Source organism: Arachis hypogaea, chromosome 10, assembly GCF_003086295.3.
Source record: "Arachis hypogaea cultivar Tifrunner chromosome 10, arahy.Tifrunner.gnm2.J5K5, whole genome shotgun sequence".
In the NCBI taxonomy this organism is placed as follows: Eukaryota; Viridiplantae; Streptophyta; class Magnoliopsida; order Fabales; family Fabaceae; genus Arachis; species Arachis hypogaea.
Genome location: NC_092045.1, coordinates 422,369 through 441,906, shown reverse-complemented (window position 1 = coordinate 441,906; position 19,538 = coordinate 422,369). Strand labels below are relative to the sequence as shown.

General features: G+C 34.2%; 4 protein-coding genes across 12 annotated transcripts; 1 reads left to right on the top strand and 3 right to left on the bottom strand.

Moving 5' to 3' along the window:
- Positions 1 to 906: 906 nt before the first annotated feature.
- Positions 907 to 11,532, bottom strand: LOC112714337 (KH domain-containing protein At4g18375). Of its 8 annotated transcripts, none has more exons than XR_011867026.1 (19): positions 10,844 to 11,532; positions 9,739 to 10,349; positions 9,034 to 9,525; positions 8,196 to 8,435; positions 7,851 to 8,123; positions 7,136 to 7,191; positions 6,910 to 7,006; positions 3,471 to 3,589; positions 3,316 to 3,347; positions 3,081 to 3,248; positions 2,910 to 3,009; positions 2,694 to 2,818; positions 2,512 to 2,596; positions 2,282 to 2,417; positions 2,048 to 2,211; positions 1,855 to 1,969; positions 1,574 to 1,759; positions 1,393 to 1,473; positions 907 to 1,308 (listed from the first exon to the last, which is right to left on the bottom strand). XR_011867026.1 is itself a non-coding variant. In XM_072205619.1 (12 exons), exons 1-12 carry the CDS (start codon positions 5,840 to 5,842, stop codon positions 1,123 to 1,125), a joined length of 1,572 nt encoding a protein of 523 aa, XP_072061720.1. In that variant the 5' UTR covers positions 5,843 to 6,147; the 3' UTR covers positions 907 to 1,122. The 8 variants fall into 8 exon arrangements, 3 of the variants coding, with proteins under 3 accessions (XP_072061720.1, XP_072061718.1, XP_072061719.1); XR_011867027.1 differs by having other exon boundaries at positions 3,316 to 3,351; positions 3,475 to 3,589; XR_011867025.1 differs by having other exon boundaries at positions 1,393 to 1,496; positions 3,081 to 3,347.
- Positions 11,533 to 11,609: 77 nt separating this feature from the next.
- Positions 11,610 to 12,031, top strand: LOC112714335 (uncharacterized). The gene has a single exon (XM_025765916.3). It carries the CDS (start codon positions 11,610 to 11,612, stop codon positions 11,910 to 11,912), a length of 303 nt encoding a protein of 100 aa, XP_025621701.1. The 3' UTR covers positions 11,913 to 12,031.
- Positions 12,032 to 13,346: 1,315 nt separating this feature from the next.
- LOC112714334 (protease Do-like 5, chloroplastic) lies at positions 13,347 to 15,921 on the bottom strand. 2 transcript variants are annotated; one of them, XM_025765914.3, is made up of 8 exons: positions 15,592 to 15,921; positions 15,398 to 15,523; positions 15,242 to 15,304; positions 14,635 to 14,724; positions 14,292 to 14,414; positions 14,085 to 14,172; positions 13,928 to 14,002; positions 13,347 to 13,703 (listed from the first exon to the last, which is right to left on the bottom strand). In XM_025765914.3, exons 1-8 carry the CDS (start codon positions 15,808 to 15,810, stop codon positions 13,597 to 13,599), a joined length of 891 nt encoding a protein of 296 aa, XP_025621699.1. In that variant the 5' UTR covers positions 15,811 to 15,921; the 3' UTR covers positions 13,347 to 13,596. The 2 variants fall into 2 exon arrangements, with proteins under 2 accessions (XP_025621699.1, XP_025621700.1); XM_025765915.2 differs by having other exon boundaries at positions 15,398 to 15,533; positions 15,592 to 15,866.
- A 1,567-nt stretch (positions 15,922 to 17,488) lies between these two features.
- LOC112714330 (uncharacterized) lies at positions 17,489 to 18,525 on the bottom strand. Its single transcript, XM_025765911.3, has one exon. The coding sequence runs from the start codon at positions 18,450 to 18,452 to the stop codon at positions 17,586 to 17,588; it is 867 nt and encodes a 288-aa protein (XP_025621696.1). The 5' UTR covers positions 18,453 to 18,525; the 3' UTR covers positions 17,489 to 17,585.
- Between the last annotated feature and the right edge of the window lie 1,013 nt (positions 18,526 to 19,538).

Sequence of the window (19,538 nt, the reverse complement as noted above, 5' to 3'; positions counted from 1 at the left end):
TGTAAATGACGTATATGACACATTTTTCCTTTGGTCTTTGTGGGCATTAATAGTCTGAACCTAGAACTGGCACTACATTAAGGATCGAGATTCTGGTTTGTAAACTTAGCTAAAATTGTTAGCACTACATCTGTTTAAATCCAGCATACTTGCTGATTTTGCATTCATGTGAATATAAAAATGTCTCGCGTCTATTTGATTACAATACTTCAATAACATGGACTAATTCTTTTTGTCATATATTTTCACTAATGACATCAATCATAAGATATTAAAATGATAAGTTGATTCTCAAATTCTCACCCTTGCATAAAAGTGTCACACTCTCTTATAAGTATACACTTATAAAAAATGCAACAGTGTTTGTAATGCCACTTTATTAGTTACATATATCATGGTTATATTTTACAAAATTTGCAAGATAGGCTAATGCTAAATTGATTAGTTTAGCACTAATACCTCTGCATATATGTACACACTCTCTTATAATTAGATACCTATCAAATTCTCCCTAATTCTTTGCTTAATGGTTTTTTGGCAACTACAAAACTATGATCACATCAATTATGTGTAATGTTTAATACTCATATGTGGATAGTTATTGTTATCTAGCTTGTTGGTTTGTCAAATTTAGAATGATTGGCATTGACTATTAATGAAACTTGTTTGATAATGTACTTAAAGAGGTTTATGATTCAATTAAAACTTTAGCTTTAATCAAGTATTGACCCTTTCCCTATGGAAAATAGTGTCTGATTCTAGCATGACTTAGCGATAGCCATTGCTATTGTATAAAGTATCCATTATTATTCATATAATAAGACTTTTTTTTTCTATTACTTAGCTAGTCATTTTATTATGTAACTTAACACAAAACAAATATATGAAATCACTATTACAGCCACGTGAAGAAAAATCCAGTGCCTGAGTTGTCATTCAATACTATTAAAACATATAGAATCCATCTTAATCAATATCTCTATTGTTAAGACTCTAAATCCTCATTACTAATTTTAGTTACATATAAATAACCCTAATAAGAACATTATCAAAACATGAAGACAATAATAGCTAAGCAAAAAACAGTTTATAGATATCTCTGAAATAAGTATTTCATAAAGCTCATTCATTGCTATCATGAAGTTGCATCTTCTGTCTTTTTCCACGATTGCGGGTAAGTTTGTTGGTTGAAAACCCCAGTTCTTCTTCATTCTCAATGTTGATGGGAATTTGTTGCTTTAAAACCATGGTAGCTGTTTTGGCTGGAGTTTTGCACTTGAGGCTTGTAACACTATCCTCCACAACATCCTGTCCCATGAAAAAAAACTGTCAATTTCCTGCAGATTTAACACAAAATAACCAGTTCTATAAAGTATATAGCACAAGAGTTACCACAGAATATTGAGAATCACTAAGATTGTTGATATCAACCATAGCTGCTGACAAATCCACCGAGTTACTGCACCCGGTATCCTACAACCATATTGGAGATATTCCTACTTAGATATTATAGCCAAATAAACTGCTCAAAGTCTCAATATAATCAAGGAACCTACAAACTTTTAGCACATACAGTTACAGTGGAGAACGTTTTATTTGGGAGATGCATTTCAAAAATTGTATCATCCTCGCAGACCTTCATCACTGTATACACCTGGTCATAGAGCTTGATGTTGGAGGATTTGACATTCACCTTAAAAAGAAGTTTTCTTTCTAACAGGCTCTCAAGAGCTGCAGGGTATCCTTCAGCATAAAGTTCCTGAAATTAAATCACAAAAGTCTAAAGTTATAGTTTATTTCATTGACATTTATATAAAGTACATGACATAATACTTGTTATAATTTACTATGAACCTCCTCATCCTTGATCTGTTCTGCTTGTCTACCACATAGTTGAACCGTTTCTCGATCCCATAGAAGCAGTGTTATGCTACCAGTGCCATCATAGGCCATCACCTCAACCTTAAACCTATTATATAAATTGCACAACTTAGTAAATTGCAATAACATAGTCCATCCAAAACATATTGTAAATCTGAACACAAACCTTAACGATGCACTTCCGTGAGTGTGGCCACACTTTCCACACTCGTATCTATTTCCAATTGGTGTTTCAACCTTCTTCGGACACTTTCTACATGATTTGTAAAACCAATCATCCTTGCCAGAATTGATTGCCACAATTGTTCCAGCAATCCACAAAGGGCCTTCCTGCAAATACATGAGGGTTTATGTAAATGCCATATCATGTAACGTGGATTTAAATAGGTGATGGTATGACCTGTGTTGAGTTTAGTGCTTCCTCTATTGTGTTCACCGTCACATCACCCCGCTTAAGTTCATCTGCCCCAGAATGTGAGTTGTTTGTGTTGACTTGACTAATTCTGACCAAATTTGAGGGTATAGCGGCAAGCCTCCTACGCGGTACAACGAAAGTATTTTTTTAATGCTTGGCTACATCTGACCGTTAAAAAAAATTTGAATCTATAGAAATTGAAATGTGGATCAAACCTGTCACGAAAGTCGCGAACCTCCTCGAGATCGGGATTGATGCGTAGCTTAGAAATGTCGAAATGACTCTGTACTGAGGTTTTCTCTGTTTATTTATAAAGCTGATAGTGAGAAAACTTCTGACATCACTTAATGTGTACATTGTATTTATATAGTATAGGATAAAGGGTTTAGATTCATACCATTCCATCTACTCGGTCGGAAGAACTGCAAGACCACTATCAATGGTTCAACTCTTCCATCATCTAGGTATGGTAGTATTTGATCAACCATGTCCCCAAACAACACACACCCAATACGATAATTACTGCAAATCAGTGTGATTAAACAGGTTTAACCCTTATTATCATTATAACACAACCTATATTATGTCACTATAATTCACGAACACAACTTACTCAAGATCTTCAACCAAAATAGCTAGACGCTTCGTTTCCTTCCCTTTGCTTGTGATGAGTTCCTTTGGATCTTCCTTTCCAACCACTTCACCCATAATATCTGCGATTTCCATCTTATTGTTAGGTAGTTATGAGTTATACACTAAGGAAGTGTAAATGTATTCGCCTCACCTATTAATTGAGAGTCATTGATCCTGTCAGCATTCAACAACTCTGAAATTTGCGTTAATCGAAACGCTTGAAGTGGGAAAGTTGGATTCTCCACCAAGAGCACCACAGTTCGGTGAGAGAAATTTAAGGTCCACCGATTCATAGATGTCTTGGTTTTTTCTCTCTTGTCTACAACAATGAAATTTGACATTTTATACATCTTGAACTCATCAATGTTATCATTCCATCTACGTACCAACGCCTTAGGGACCGAAGCTTGGATCCTCCCTCCCTGTAAGATAGTAAATACAGCTCAGTTTGGAATGCATGTGTAAGATAGTAAATACAGCTCAGTTTGGAATGCATGTGTGAATGTATAAGATCATGTAGTTTATATTCAATTAATATTACTTGCCTGACTATCTTGAAGAACCATTTCAATACTATTGATCTCCTTAGGATTGTACCGGCAAGGAGCTTTCCATAAACGAACAACATGGACCAAAAAGTTCCATGCAAGCTTTTTCGGACTGACATCCATCAACAAATCAAACGATTCAGCCATGGTTAGCTTGATAAAGGAGAAACACTACAATCAGCTAGCCTTTGACACTTTTTTCAAACTGGAAGAAGTGATGTGTAGAAAGATAGAGGTATGAACATTAGATGCATGCTCCTTTTTATAGTGAAGTCTGTATCTCAAAGACATAAAATGTCTGTTTCTGTCATCGTAATAACAATTATTTTTTATTCATTTCGAGATTCGATAATTTAATAACTATTATTTTTTATTCTTCATTTCAGGTTCAATAGATATGACATTACAATTTTGGGTGTTGTCCACGTGTCAATCACTCAGCGCACCACTTGTCGATTGAACAATCAGCCACTACTCTCCTATAATATATAGATAGATGGTGGGGTAATAATAATAAAAACGGATAGTGATCTAGAGTCTATAATACTGAGTTGAGAGGGGGGTATTGTAAACTTAGAATCTATCATAGTCTAGAACAGGGAGGATTTCCTACCTGTATAGTATATCCTTAAGGGTTAAGGCTTTGTTTGGGAGCAGTGGCCGGAAGGGCAAGGTAAGGAGGGAGTGGCAGGGACAAGTGGGTGCTTAGATATGGAGGCACTGCAGTCCCTTGTCTTCATGGAGCTCCCAAATAGGAGAAGGGCTTTCTCACCCACTCCTTCCCTTTTCTCAGTGCCATTAAGGGCTCGACTCCCACCTCAGAAGAACTCCCAAACATACATGAAAAGGATTGGGAAAAGAAATAAAAAACATTACATGTCAGCATAACTTTGCTGACATGAGAATAGGGAGAGTTTATGAAACAAAATCTAGAAACTACACTAGCACAAAATGAAGAAACTAAATATACTGACAATTTGCTAGGAAAGGTGAAGTTTAATGTCACTGTAATCATCGGAAAGAGCAGTGCTACACTGCCTCGATTCATTGGCGGACACCCATGGCAAAGATAATAATTGTAGAGAGAAACATAACAATCTTACTTAAACCACTCATAACCTGCCAACTTAGTTGGATTATTATATTTCCGGAGGGATTTCTGGCTTTGTATGATTTTCCCATTGAAAAATATCTAGCTGATTACTAATTATGAAAAGAAAGCTAGACAGCGCTCTGCGACGATGAAAAGGAAAGGAAGTCTTGAGCACACTGGTCTTATTGTAGATTTTGAACATAGCAGCAGAAAAACTGGATGAGTGAATCTTTCTCAAGAGAAGATCTGAGTACCGATATATAGTAGATTGACAATCGAAAGAGGATGATTTAATCCTATGGCATGTGATGGTGATTATTCATACTAGTCAAAAAGCAATATCTGAGAAATAAGCAGATACCTTAAGGATAGGAAAGAAGCTATTCCCTACAAATTTAGTTACCACTAGGAAAATCACTGAAATTTAGATAGGATATTCTCTAGGTCACCAAAATTTGATTAACCATATAATCCAAGTTCATCTGAGATAATAAATGCTAAGTTGCAAACAGGATAGTAGATAAGCCACAGGCAACAGAGATAAAGAGTCAAGATCATAAAATGAATTTAATTCGATAAAATTAGGAAATTCACTGATATCATTTTAAACACATTGGATCAGTTATGAGCTGCCTCAATAAAATGCAGCAGAAACAAAGTATCTTCTTGTGAGCGGCATCCGGCACATGACAACTAAGGTGAAAACTGAAAAGCACGAATACAAGCTCTACAAAATAAATTCTAATGGTTTTTCAGATAATAGGTAAACAACGGAGTGTGCTCAGTGTGATAACAAGCACAACCAGAAGCCGGAAGTCAAGCAAAAAATGTATGATCATATATAGTTGCAAAAACCATTACGTTAGGATTACAAGATATGGAAAATACTAGCAGAGGGAAGAAAATGATCCAGAGTTATCTGCATTATTCTCTAATTCATGAGGCAATTTTCCAACTTCTGATCAAAGTACTTGCAGAGCAAGAGTTAGAAAAAGGAGATTACCAGAGAATCTGCATTTTATTAGCATCATTAGGAGAAACACTTCCAGCAAGAAACAAGAATAAGAGGTTGATCCAGCAGAACAAAGTAAACATCAACCCTTTATGGTTTCCCCTGACAATAGTTTATGGGGATGGTCTCACACTGGTCAACAGAAATACAGCATGAATGGATAGAAAGATCCTAAATTACTATGACAAGAGCGCAGAAGAAGAATAGATTAAGAAAAAGAAATGAAAGGAAGTATAGCTCCTACATACAGACCTAGCCATGGATACTCCAGCAGAATCTTGCTAGTTAATGTTATGGAAGAAACAGGAGTTCAGCAAAAGAACCCTATAGAATATTCTATTCCAGACCAAAGATACAAGAACTATGGACAGGAACCTGGACATGCTTCAGGATTAATTTTTCATCTTAAAACACCAGAAATAACTCCATCAGGTTATGTGGCCATTATAAATGCCTGGATCAAGTTTTCAGCTGCATGTTTTTGTTCCGGTGTACCCGATATAAGAGCTATACGATCACCTCGGGAAGATTTGGTTTCAGAAATCTCTACTGTTGCTCCAGAAATCTGGATTAAAGGAAATAGACATAAAATACACATTCAATGAAGCATATTGGCACCAGTTGCTAAGATATTCAGGTACAATGGGTACGGAAGCACAAAGAAATTGGTATTCAATACTAAATGCTAATATGATAGTGAGTGACAGTGAGAGTATGAACATCTTATGGTCCATCAGATGTGTGACAAAAAATATGAGAAATCTTGATAAATTTTCCATTTAGTTTCTGCACAAGTAATTGCTTCCTTCTTACGAAAACTCAATACTCACTTAATATGGTGAAACTCAGTTTCTTAATTTTACATTCTTGCAAGTTGGACCGACATGATACAGCATATATATGACAATGTAATGGAATCTGCCACTAAGATAAGTATAGAAAGAGAAATGCTAGGTGAACAAGTTATTTTTGTAATCAAGTCCAACCAAGACTTTTCTTCTTCTTATGCCTTTCCTCCTCCTCCTTCAACTAAAATTTTTGGTTATCAATCCTTAAACTATTGGATCACCTTGGTTGAACTTAATTACCAAAATGACTTGGTCATGTAGCATCACCAGTATAGAAATATGAATTTTTATAGGAGGCATCTTCATTGAATAAAGAATAAATGAAAATAGCAAAATTAAATCCTACGATGATAAACCTTGCAACATCACATGCCAACCCCTTTGTATGACAGATAATATAGAAATGCATCTTTCAAAACAATAATTACTTCACTGAAACATTCAGTGAAAGAAAATGAATTCAGAGCTGGAGAACAAACCTTCCTAATATTAGCTATATTTGCCCCTCCTCTACCTAACACTTTGCTTACAGCATTAGCTGGGACCAACATCTCCATAGTTGATGAAGGAGGCAAACTGAGTATAACAAATGAAGGCGCAGAAACATGATTTGAAAAGAATTAATCAGATTAACATAAAAAGGGGAGTAACGTAGTTGCAAAGTATAAAAATGTATGTAGAACATTGATAAAACTATATACTAACCCTCCATATAGCTTGTAGCCATACGAAGACATAGATCCATAGCCATTTTCTCCCATCTATTACAATGAAGCAAACAATACATGATGCCAGTGGCCTACATTTAAGAACTAAAAATAGAGAGTGGATATTTAACAATAGACAGAAGAAGAATACAGAATGAATTTAATGCAGCTGCCAACTTCTTGTACTAGAAAAGAGAACACAGTACAGTGGAAAGGATGTGTTGAATAAAAGGAACAGCTCTAAGAACAAAAGAGAAGAGAATGCTGAAATTCATCAGCACTCGCTACATCAACTTCACTATATATTCATATCATCATAACATAATATTTTAATCCAGATATACCATCCCAGCACATGACCAAGGAGCTATAAAATTTAAAAACAATGGTAAAATACACTAAATTTTAGCAGAACCAATAAATCAAGGTCACTATCTAGTGTCCATAATATAATAATTTTCTCCAGAGAATAGAATCCATTATCATATACATTGGAAATAAATTGTCTCAATCTTAAGAAACTAATAAAACAAATACATTTCACCATTAAAAAAATGACAAACAAATAAATAAAGATTTGTGAGATATTTGATATCATAAGCAGTAAAGTACCAATAAATGATAACTAATTTTAGCCATACATTGAACCAATAACTTCAAATCAGAAGCATATATGATATGATATTGAATTTTAAAATAGCAGCAAAACATACCGAATAAGATCCAAAACCATGCAGGCTGCTGGAAGAAAGCATGTTTAGCCCAGTTCCACTTTCAGTCCTCTGATCATAAGCCAATGGAGCAGGGACATCAGGAACTGGAGGGATCACAGATCTCACTGGAAGAACAGAACCACCTGAATAAAACGATTCAGAACCTATAGGGGGAGGATTACGGCCAGTGTCCCTTTCTTTCAATACATCATCCCGCAGTCTTAGTACAATCTGGATTAGTGCATCTCTCACACAATCAACTCCACCAACCACCTAAAGAGAACATTGAATAAACACATACACAAAGTAGACAAGAAAACTTATTAAACAAAAAAGAATTCAAACCTCAACAAGTTCGTCATTCACATCAGCAATTTTAGGCTTATTGCTTTTCGAGATTCGAATATCTGCTCTAGTCCGCTTCCGAATTTCGTTTATGATTGAGCCACTTTTCCCAATAATACATCCTATAACTTTGGATGGAACTAGGAGCCGGATTGAAACTGGGGTGTCATCTTCATCATTTATTGTCCCTTGCAGAAGCAAAACAGCTTCCACTGCCATGGATTTCAGATCACTTGATGACTACAAAATACAAATCATACTGCATGACTATTTACTCATTTTATTATACGAAACAACAGCTCACAAACATATAATGGGAAAACCTACTGCACGCAGAGTACTTAGGTATCAACAAACTCCAACAACTGGTAAACCAAACGCGAAATCGATCATGAAATTCAATGATTTGGAGCAGCTTTCATGTCAAACATGCAACTCCTCAACTCAATACCCATGTCTAATGTGATTTTTCCTTTTTCTCATACTAACATATACATTTGAAAATTGAACTTATAACAATGAACAAATAAAACATTGATAATACGCAAAAGTCTAAGCGTTTCCATGCAAATAAGATAGAGGAGTGCTAGGGGGCCAGCAACTTTTGTGTTTTGCATCAATTGGCTATCAATAGTGTTTTTAATGGTGTGAGATTACATCCAATGGTGGGAGATCACTCACTTTTCTTTTGATGGTTAAGTGCTGGCCACAAAACACAAAAGTTGCTGGCCCCCTAGACTTTCTCAATAGGGATATATCAAAGACTCTACCATGTTTAATACATCTCAGTGAAAATGCTCAATCATTGAAACAAGTGGAAGAAGCCGATATAGTATACCTCTGTTGCAGTTATAGTGATTAAACACTCATCGTAACGAGCCTTGGAATCATCAACCTCGATACGAGCACCACTAGCCTGCCTTATATTTTTAATTATACTCCCTCCCTTCCCGATGACACATCCAATCTTGTCAGAGGGGCATAACATTCTAACAATTAATTCCTCAGATTGTGAACCACCAGGATCAGAAACGGCTGGAAGTGTAGATGAGTACAGAGACCATGCATTTCCTGAATCAGCATAACCTTGCAGATCATGTACATTTGTTGCACCTAGGATTTGAGGAACAGGTCTAGGTGGGATAATAGGATCTGAAGTTGGGTATAGTCTGCCAGGTGGATAAATTGGAATGTCTGAAGGAATAATAAGGCTAGGAGGGACTTCTGGTACTGTCGTGTCAAGAGGGATGTCCTCCTTTGCAGAGAACTTGTACATAATAGAAGAAACTGCAAATAATGCTCTTTTAACAGCTTCTGATTCACCAGTAATCTACTCAGGGTAAATGAATGTAGTAAGGCCAAAAAGTAAGGTAAAAGTTCACTGCAAAAGAATTTGTTTTAATAGCTAAATAAAATATCCATGTTGAAATGTTATTCAACATATAGAAATTGTAAGATCCCAAAGCTAAAGTACTAAGAATGTTTAACGGATCAGAAAAGAAAACTGTTAAGGAAAGCTACTAGAAATATTAAATATACCAACCAACACAAAATTGTCAAAGTCCATAGCACATGAGTGTGCCGGATTGGCCCTATCCTTTGCAATAACCTTGATATTTGTCCTTGTCTTTACCCTCAATTTTTTAATGGTAGCCCCAGCCTTACCAATGATATTTGCAGACTGGCTTGATGGAACAAGGATTTGGCATTCTTCCTTATCCTTCTGTTTCTTTTCAGAATCTCCAACGGCTTCCATGGCATTTGAAATGACAGAATGAACCTTGAGAAGAGCATCTTGGGCAGCACATAAAGGCTGCATATTATTGAGCTCATCATCAACCTCAAATTCTTCCTTCTGCTTAACATAGCAGTAAATTGTTATAACCCGTTCCTTGGCACCAGGAAATGGATCCACCACCTTGACTTTTGCCCTAGTCTCCTGCCTTATTGTATTGATGACTTTTCCATTCTTACCAATGACATTCCCAATAACTCCATCTGGACACAGTATTCTATAGATAATCAATTCATCATTTCCCCTTTCAACTTTGTCATTCAGACGCCGCTTTTGATTCTTCCCGTTTCCATCATGGTCCCTTTGATTGCGATATCGTTTCCCAGTCTCCCCCATTTTACAAACCACCGGTAAGACTCCTGGGAGAAAAAAGCCAAGTAAATAAATACTGCAACTTTCTTTTCACCAAACTTCTTCTCCCATGCCACCCTTGTGACAACAATCTTAAATGAAAGAATAATCCAACTAATTAAACAGATTTACATAGATAAGTAAAGGTATTAAAATATGATTCACCGCAGGATGAGCCTGCAACACCAACATATAAATTATTCTAATTATATTTAAATTGAAAACAAGCAAAGCTGAAAATGTGGAAATTAGTGGTGTATAGTAAATATCACTCTTTGAGTGGAGTGAAGAGAATCCAACATTTTATGCTATGATTGGGGCCGGGGGTGTAATCGTATGAAAAGAACCAATTACAGATTGAGAGAGCATAATTCAACACCAGCTTAAGAAAAGAAGAAAGGGTATAAGATGGCGTGTCAAATGGGGAAGGAACCTCACATAAAAAGGAAAAGAGCTAAGAAAAATTGAAGTTTGTGAAACCAAAAGTAAGAGACTTGTGTACCTGATTAATAGATATAAGATAAGATGATGAAGAAGAAGCGAAGCTAGTTGAAGCCCTGATGTTTCGAATTTCGCCGAGAAACGCACTCGATTTCTTGTTTCCCTGAGAATCTCTCTAGGAGGCAGGGCAGGATCTATTCACCTTTTCTTCCTCCTTTATTTTGTTGTTTTACTATAATACCCCGCTCGGTAGTTCTAATCATTATTAATTAATCCATTTTTTGGTTTTATATGTTTTTCAATTAATTACTTAAAATTTGGGTAAAGTATACTTTTTATTCCTGAAACTTAGCAAAAGTTTTAAAAATATCTTTAAGTTTTATTTTATTTTAATTTTGTCCTAAAAATTTTTTATTTGTTTCAAATATACTTTTTGATGACTAAATTTTCAAAAAAATTAAGATCAATCTAACAATAATACATAAAAATTATGCTTGATTTGCTTGTGTTGAGAGTTATTCTTATGAAATTGTTGTTAAATTTGTCTTAAATTTTTCAAAAAATTAGATGTTAGGGTATATTTGATGCAAATAAAAAACTTTTAAAACAAAATTGAAACAAAACAAAATTTAGGACTATTTTTACCAAACTTAGAGATAAAAAATATACTTTATCCCTTCAAAATTTAATTTTTACTAAAAATATAAGATTATTTTACACAATTATTATAAGTTGTTAAGGGAGTTGTATGTAATTTGCGAAAAGTAGTATGATATAGGGGAAGTCGTGGTTGAGTTGAAAACCTAAATAGTGTGTGGTTGGGGGCGATGGAAGAAGAAGCAGTTGGAGAAGGGTCGGATGCGGTTGGGCGGGCGAGGAAGCTGCTGTTTCGGCGAATGCTGGTGGGGATCAAGGATGGAAGATTCTTCTTGGGCGGATTCTACTGCATCGACAAGCAAGGCAACATCATTCTCCAGGATGCCGTCGAGTATCGCACCACTCGCCGATCCTCTCCCTCTCCCCTCGAACAGAGGTGCCTTGGCCTCATTCTCATTCCTGCTTCCTGTCGCGCCACGTGTCATGTTGATTGCTCTATCGACGAACAGTTGTCCCTTCTATCTCTTACTTAGTTAGTTATTATTGTCTTCTCTTTCTTGCATTTTACTCTTGTATGTTTATTACAACTCTTGCTTCAAACTTTACTATTATAATTTATTAACAAGAAGCAGCTAAATATATGTTCAAAGCAGAGACTTCTCTACTTGTATTCATTTTATTGATCGTTAATTGTAGTCAAATTAAGACGTCCTTCATTAATGGTATTGTACTAGAGAGCTCACTTTGATCAATTAGGGAAACTTTCTGTGCAGCCTCACATGTTGTTCCAGAATCAACTTCTATCCTTTTGGTTGAGAATTTGATCTTCAATTTTGTACTAGGTACTATGGTTTCAGTGGCAATCATGTTGTGATAAAATAAGACTAAACTGTGAGCTCATTCCCTAACTTTTCAAAAAACAAGTGGAGTCCAAATACTTCAGAGGGCAAGGGCATTAAGCGTGCAATGCTTCCATGTGCAGATAGAACACCTACATGACAAAAAGTAAATACATTCAAAACAAGATACTAACAATCACAGAACAAATATCCTAAAACTGCAATGCCCTACTTAACCCTTTAAATCTTGTTTTGATTAAAACTATAGCCAAATAGGTTAGTTTAAGTCTCCAAATCTTGGAATAGATAAAATGAAGTGAAAACTTGGAAATAAATGCTTGAAAGAAAAGAAAATTAACAATGTGAAGATAAAATGAACATGAAGAGAAAGAACTAAATACAAACTGTAATTTAAATAACAAGTAAATTAAAGTTTAAAATAACTAAATAAAAGAAATTAAAATATTCGCAAAGAAATGAAAAGGGAATAAAACAAAAGAAACTGAAAATAAAAGAGAAAAAAATTAAGAATAAAGGTAAATTTCAGGACACTTACATTTATGGCGTCAGTGTAATTTTGGATTTTGTAGAGTTTTGTGTGATAGTGTGATGTTCAGATTGAAGTCTCTTTTTCACCTATGTCTTTCTTTTATTTATAGTCCAAAAGGATAAATTTGCAGTGTTTTTTTTTTCCCACGAGCTAACTTCCTCCTATTTCTTAGGTTACGATATTGCCTTGACCATGAAAAATCTTGACTTTAAGGTTGATGTCCTGTGTCTTTTTTTACATTAGTCTTCAAGTCCCACGTTCTTAAAGGGCTTTTGGATAAAACCTTTGTTTAATTACTCATTTCGACTTTTAGAAGTGATCGACTCAGCTTCTTTTATGATAAGTTGAATCCTTGTGCTAAGTTCTTATGGAACAACCCTTATGATACTTCGACTTACATTCTCGAGGAACAACTCACATGCTATGACATTTTGACTTACATATTATTAACTCACCTTTAGGTCAAACGATCTTAGTCGAACTATCTGTATTGTCGAATTTTGTGCTAAATCACAAAATCAGCATAGATCATATACCTGCCTCTAACAAAGCAACTCACTTTCGACATCAATTAGCAATTTCTTTTTTAATGAAAGATAGTGGAAAAACTCCCACACATTCATTGTTGATTTCTCAATTGATATATTGATACATGAGAATAGTTGATTTATGCACCTCAAGTCATGCTATTATATCTGAGATTAATATTGCTAGTAATTTAGCATGCTTGTAAAGGTTGTTGTTTGAACATCAATCAAACATGTTATTCATTCGTTACCAAAACCTATTACTGTAAAAAATGTCACACAAGATATGGAACATGGTTGATCAAAACCTATTACTGTAAGGTGTTCCATAAACAATAAGATATGGTACAGTCCTGAGAACAGTGTCGATGGGAATCGCAAAGTTAACACCTGATGACATTCCGCTCCCTGAAATTGCGTGAAAAATAGCAAAATAAGTATTCTTGGGTAGTTGGAACATTAGTGAAGGTGGAAATTCACGACTTCGGGTGAAGTTGATATCTGAGAGCCGTTAGATGATTTGATTGATTTGACTAAATTTTCATTCAAGGACTCTCAGGTATCAACTCCACGTAAAGTCGACTTCACCTGAGTTTTCATTTAGTGAAGAATAGCATACACATAACAGTTACCTTTTCTGGTGAAGGTTGCTGTATTTACGCCAATAACATGGCCGTATGAGTCAATCAATGGTCCTCCTGAGTTTCCTGTTTTCCATCCATGCACACATAACATCACAATTCAAACATTGGCACTGGAAACATCAGGAAAATGAGGTGTGTTGCTTGCCTGCATTAATATCTGCATCAGTTTGAATAGCTCCTTTAATGGCCCCTCCATTTGGTGAAGGTATCTCACGCCCTAAACCACTCACCACCTGCAAAAGTTACACCACACAATACACCATCATAACATCCGTTTCTTTCAATACAATGAAGTAACACCTATAAGGTGCAACACATTTTGTTCTATCTAGGAAACAACATGAAAAATTACCCCTGTTGTGAGAGTATTTTCATATCCATAAGGATTCCCAATTGCGAAACAACTTTGACCTACATGTAACTTGTTAGATTGACCAAGAACCACAGGCCTGATTTCGTGCCCATCAACATCAATCTGCAAATACAAAAATTATTGTCTGTTAATTTTTAGAACCTTAGAAGGTAGGTGTTGATGCCTCAAGTTAAGGAAAAATGTCAGCTATGCCTATGCAACATCAACATGATCAAGAGAAAAGAAACTCTGGATCATTGTTATTGGCATATAAAGAAGAATCCTATAAGATTGACAAATAAAGAAATCAACTGTTGAGGGAAAAAAAAGGATTAGAATGTACCTTGAGAACAGCAAGATCATAGGCTGGATCAAACCCAATTATCTTGCCTTCACTGTAGAAGCTATTCCCTTTGGCATCAACTAAGAAAACCTGTAGACAGTATCATGATTTTGCATTAACAGTAGTGTTGTGCTGCTACTCAGATAAAGGGTGGTTGTTTGAAGGTTTAATTATTTTGTTGGTTTTTATAGTTTTACCAAATTTTTAATTAGGTCTTTATACTTTTTTTTTCTTTTCAATTGAGTCCCTACACTGCTTTAATTTTGTAATTAAGTCATTTCTAGTGTAAAAAATATTAGAGTTAACTGAATATTTCTTTACAAATTGAAGGTATTTATAATTAAAAACTTAATTAAATCTTTGACCGCATATATTTTGGTAAAAATATTATGTTAATTTTAACATTTTTAACATGAAAATAACGTAATTATAAAATTAGAAGACTCAATTGAAAGGAAAAAAAATATAATTAAAAATTTGGTAGAGTTATAGGTACCAACAGAATAATTAAACCTTGCTTGAATGATTGGAAACACTCTTGATACATAGTTAGAAATTGACCACACAAACAAATTAAATCCAAAACGGCAACAGAATTATGAAATACCTTACAACGTTGTAAACCACTTGTATCAGTAGCAAGTTTGGCAACAACATGGTAATTAGTAACCTGTTGAATCAAAAGAAGTAATATGAGGAAAATCAAAGAGAGAATGAAATGAAATTCCTTGTCAAAGTTGATCGGTCCTTGGATTTTTCTTACTACGTGACCAAATTGATCCCAAATGAAGCCAGAACCAGTGCCTTGGACTTTTGCATCTGCATTCTCATCCTCATCCAGCATCCTCAATTCAATGTCTTTAATGAAAACAACAGACGGTGATGTTTCCTGTGATAATCTATCCCCAAGTTAAATTCAAAAGAAGTAATAAAGCAACAAGGTAGAAGATTGCTGACCTCAAAAAGGTGCACAAGAAGGTGTTCTTGTTGCTGAAACTCATCTTGTAGCAGGTTGTGAGCAAGTGCAGGTGGTGTAGAATTGAGATTAGCAAGGCCAGGCCAAGAAGAAACAACAATGGAGGAGACAAAAGCTAAGGCTCCTCGCCTACTAATTCTTCTTGAGGGAATTGGGTTTGCCAACCCAGACAAGTTGCTTTGGATACAAAACACTGCCATGCCTTCAATCCTACCAATTCAGATTTCACACACAGGATAGCATAATAACGGATCACCCTCCTTCTGTTACTGCTTCCGTTACTTTTAACTCTACTGTTAACTAAGGCTGCATGTTTGTTTTCAGGGACACAGGACACTGAGATTTATAGACAGAAACATTGTGTTTAGAGACACTGAATTAGTATATTTTGTGTCCATCCTAATAAAAAGGACACAGAAACACTAACAAAGGATACAACTTATTTTTTATTTTTTCTTTTATTATTCTTGTTAGTTTTTTATAATTATATTTTTTTATTCTTATATTTTTTTCTCAAATTTTTTAAATAAAAAAAGAATAAATTAGATTTTCATAATTTATTTTAATTTATCACCAAATAAAATATAAAAATATAAAATTTACGTCTTTATTATTTGTATCTTATTCTCAATGACTTGTCTTATTCTTTTCTCGTAAACAAACGCGGCCTAACTAAGAAACTTGTTCATGGGCTTTGCCAAACTAATTGCACTCACGGAATAATATTATCATTCAAATATTAAAAGTATTAATAAAAGGAAAATGTTCCAAGAAAAATAGATCTTATGAAAATTTGTAATAACAATGAATAGTCACAAAATATTTTTTTTTCGGACACGACAATAATTGGTTTAGAGATAAAGACAGGTGAGTTTTTTTTTATTATTATTCCTATTCTTTTAGGTACCTTTACCGGCTATCTCCCATGACCTTGGGCCTTCTTTCTATGCCCATTGGAGCAATAGTACTAGCTTCTAAATGTTTTGTTTTAGAAAAGATAGGACACTCTCATTATCATCAACACAAAGGAATCCATTTGTTAAGAGTAGTCAATAACCTTTTAAAAGCGATTTAAAAAATATAAATATTTTTATTTAAATTTTAAACGCTTAAATGTTTATCTTTATACAGGACTAGTCTATATACACAATATTACCAAATAGTTTCACTAATATTTTAACATCATTTAGTAAGTTTTTAAAGTATCAATTTATTATGTTTTAGTAAGAAAAGTTAATCTCACATCAATTGCTATTAGAACGAAAAAAAAAAAAGAACAAGAAAACAAATTAAGCATACAACACGTTTGATAATTGCTTTTGCCTTTTGTACGGATACACAATCTAGCCCACAAAATTAAGCAAGGTGCTCAGTGCTAGCTAATAATAATTTCTAATAACAAAAAAAAACTAAGAATAATAATAATTTCTTGACACAATATATTAATTGTTTCTGGTGAATATAAGGATCTATATATTTTGTGATCGCAAATTAAGAAGAAGAAAAAATAAATGAAAAATTTGTGGTTGCAATTTCATTTCTGTAAAGAAGGTCCTTAATTTAATTTTCTATTTTCAATAACTAAATTTTTTCCCCTAATCTTTTAGTGTATATATATACCAACAAAAAAAGAGAAAGAAAGAAAATAGGTAAAGAATCATAAGACTATATATATGATGTAATTTAATCTAAAGAGTAAAATGCACGATCTGTTTGATAAAATGGAAGCAGTTAACTTCACGTGAAGTTAATATTTGAGAGCCGTTAGATGAAAATTTAATCAAATAATTTAAATCATCTAACAGCTCTCAAGTATCAACTTCACCTGAAGTCGATTTTACCTGAATTTTCACCAAGACGAAAATGCACAATTCAAAATAAGCACAAGCTAAATATTAAGATATAGCAAAATTTTCTGGCACATCACCTTCCCATACATTACATTTCTATATATAATACCTTATTATATATCTAATTAAGTATTATTTCTAGCTGCTGCCTGAAGTCTAATTTGTTTATTGAATTTCTGAATAAACTCCTCAACCCTCCTATTAAGATCCTCATTTGACATTTTAGAAAACTCATCATTTTCTTTGTCTTCTTCTTCTTCAACTTTTGCTCCTTCACTCCCTGACCTCCTAATCCTCACACTGCTGTTCTTACTCTCATCAATCACAACACGCTTAGTTCTATGACCTCTCTCCGATTTACTTCTCTTATAGTAACTCCTTCCAATACCAACTTCTTTCTCATCTTCTTCATCACCATGCAATGGAAACAGAGGCTTAGTGTTTTTCTCATTCTTGTTATTGGAGCCTTTTTCACTAGGCTTCTTCTTCTTTGGTTCATTGTATGCCACAATTTCCAACACACGTTCTTGTGTAATCTCATTATCATCATGATGATGATTAATGATAATTTCCTTCTTGTTCTTCTTCTCGTCATCCACAGTTTCTTTGGGACTAATATTAATACATTGTTTATCAGCTTCATAGCTTCTTGCTTCTTGCTGCTGGCTATGTTTTACATACTCTTCATAAATTTGATGATCTTGCTTCTTTTTTGATGAAGAGAATGCTCCATAGTCAGCAGCTATGATGAGGATTAAGGTGTTTGACATGAAGAACCAAAAGATATTGTTGTTCAATAGATCATAGGGAGAAAGGTTGAAAATATAAAAGATGGATATGTATATGAAAAGGGAAAATATAGAAGCAAAGAAAGATAAATTCAAATTCTTTGCTTTCCTATGTTGTTGTTTTTGGGCATAGTGACGAGGTTTTGGTTTGTAATGTTTCATGCAATCATAATTATAATCTTCCTCAAGATATGGTTTGGCCATAGTGTATATAGTATAGTTTATGTGTGAGAGAGAGGATGTGTATATGTTTGTTTTTTTGTTAATGTGATTTTGGTGGGGAGTTTCTAAATGAATCACATGGGCCCTTTATATATGGGTGTGATTGATGATTAGGATGCAAATGATTGATATTGCACAATTACAAGCATGCCCCTCTCTCTATTATTCTCAATATGTGCCTATGTGGCAAGGTCCCTATCTCATCATTTAATTTAATGATACTAAATATTGAACACAAATGTGCCAGCTAATATTTTGTACATTAAATTAAAACTGTATGATGTATGTATTTGTGTTGAATCTTTGCTTCCTTGGTAATCCTTGTATTTTTCTTACGAATCAATATGATATATGGATTCATGATGCATGATACGCCACGTATATAATATGATGATATATATATATTACTATCTTATAATTATTTTACTTTTTCTATCATAGACAAATCTATGAGCTAATTATATCGCGGAAATAAAAATAACACTACAACAATTTTAGCAGATAGCGGCGATCGGTTTGTGACCATCGTAAAAATTCGCTGCTGAATGAAAAATAGCGATGGTTAATACAGCAGTTAATCATTAGAGTTGTTGACAAATCTATGGGCTAATTATATCGCGGAAATGAAAATAACACTACAACAATTTTAGCAGATAGCGGCGATCGGTTTGCGACCATCGTAAAAATTCGCTGTTGAATGAAAAATAGCGATGGTTAATACAGCAGTTAATCATTAGAGTTGTTATCAATTTTATATTTAACGACAGTTAGAATTAATTACTGCTAAATGTAATAAAATTATACACATAATTACTAAACTAATATTTATTTTTAGCGGCAGTTTTATTCCAATCGTCGCTAAATTTTCTTAGTTTTTTATTTTCATATTTAGATGTAATCCCATTTTTTTTAAAAAAGTCATGCACTTAGTAAGATTCATTCTCGAGATTCGAGAGAGGAGAAAATTATTAGGTGGAATGAGGGAGTGAACACTAAACAAAAAACATTTTGGTGTGTTTGTGTTGGATTCATTTTCCGCTTGTTATTTTAATTTATTTACAATAATAG

What these genes read in the sequence shown, in the direction of transcription:
- LOC112714335 (XM_025765916.3), top strand. Translation starts at nt 11,610, where the DNA reads ATGGAAGAAGAAGCAGTTGGAGAAGGGTCGGATGCGGTTGGGCGGGCG.
- LOC112714334 (XM_025765914.3), bottom strand. Translation starts at nt 15,810, where the DNA reads ATGGCAGTGTTTTGTATCCAAAGCAACTTGTCTGGGTTGGCAAACCCA. An exon ending in TTCTTGTGCACCTTTTTGAG is followed by an intron (nt 15,524 to 15,591) that starts GTCAGCAATCTT and finishes AGATTATCACAG; the next exon opens with GAAACATCACCGTCTGTTGT. An exon ending in TGATGCAGATATTAATGCAG is followed by an intron (nt 14,003 to 14,084) that starts GCAAGCAACACA and finishes GATGGAAAACAG; the next exon opens with GAAACTCAGGAGGACCATTG.
- LOC112714330 (XM_025765911.3), bottom strand. Translation starts at nt 18,452, where the DNA reads ATGGCCAAACCATATCTTGAGGAAGATTATAATTATGATTGCATGAAA.
- LOC112714337 (XM_072205617.1), bottom strand. Translation starts at nt 10,326, where the DNA reads ATGGGGGAGACTGGGAAACGATATCGCAATCAAAGGGACCATGATGGA. An exon ending in ACTTTGACAATTTTGTGTTG is followed by an intron (nt 9,526 to 9,738) that starts GTTGGTATATTT and finishes TACCCTGAGTAG; the next exon opens with ATTACTGGTGAATCAGAAGC. An exon ending in TCACTATAACTGCAACAGAG is followed by an intron (nt 8,436 to 9,033) that starts GTATACTATATC and finishes TGTATTTTGTAG; the next exon opens with TCATCAAGTGATCTGAAATC.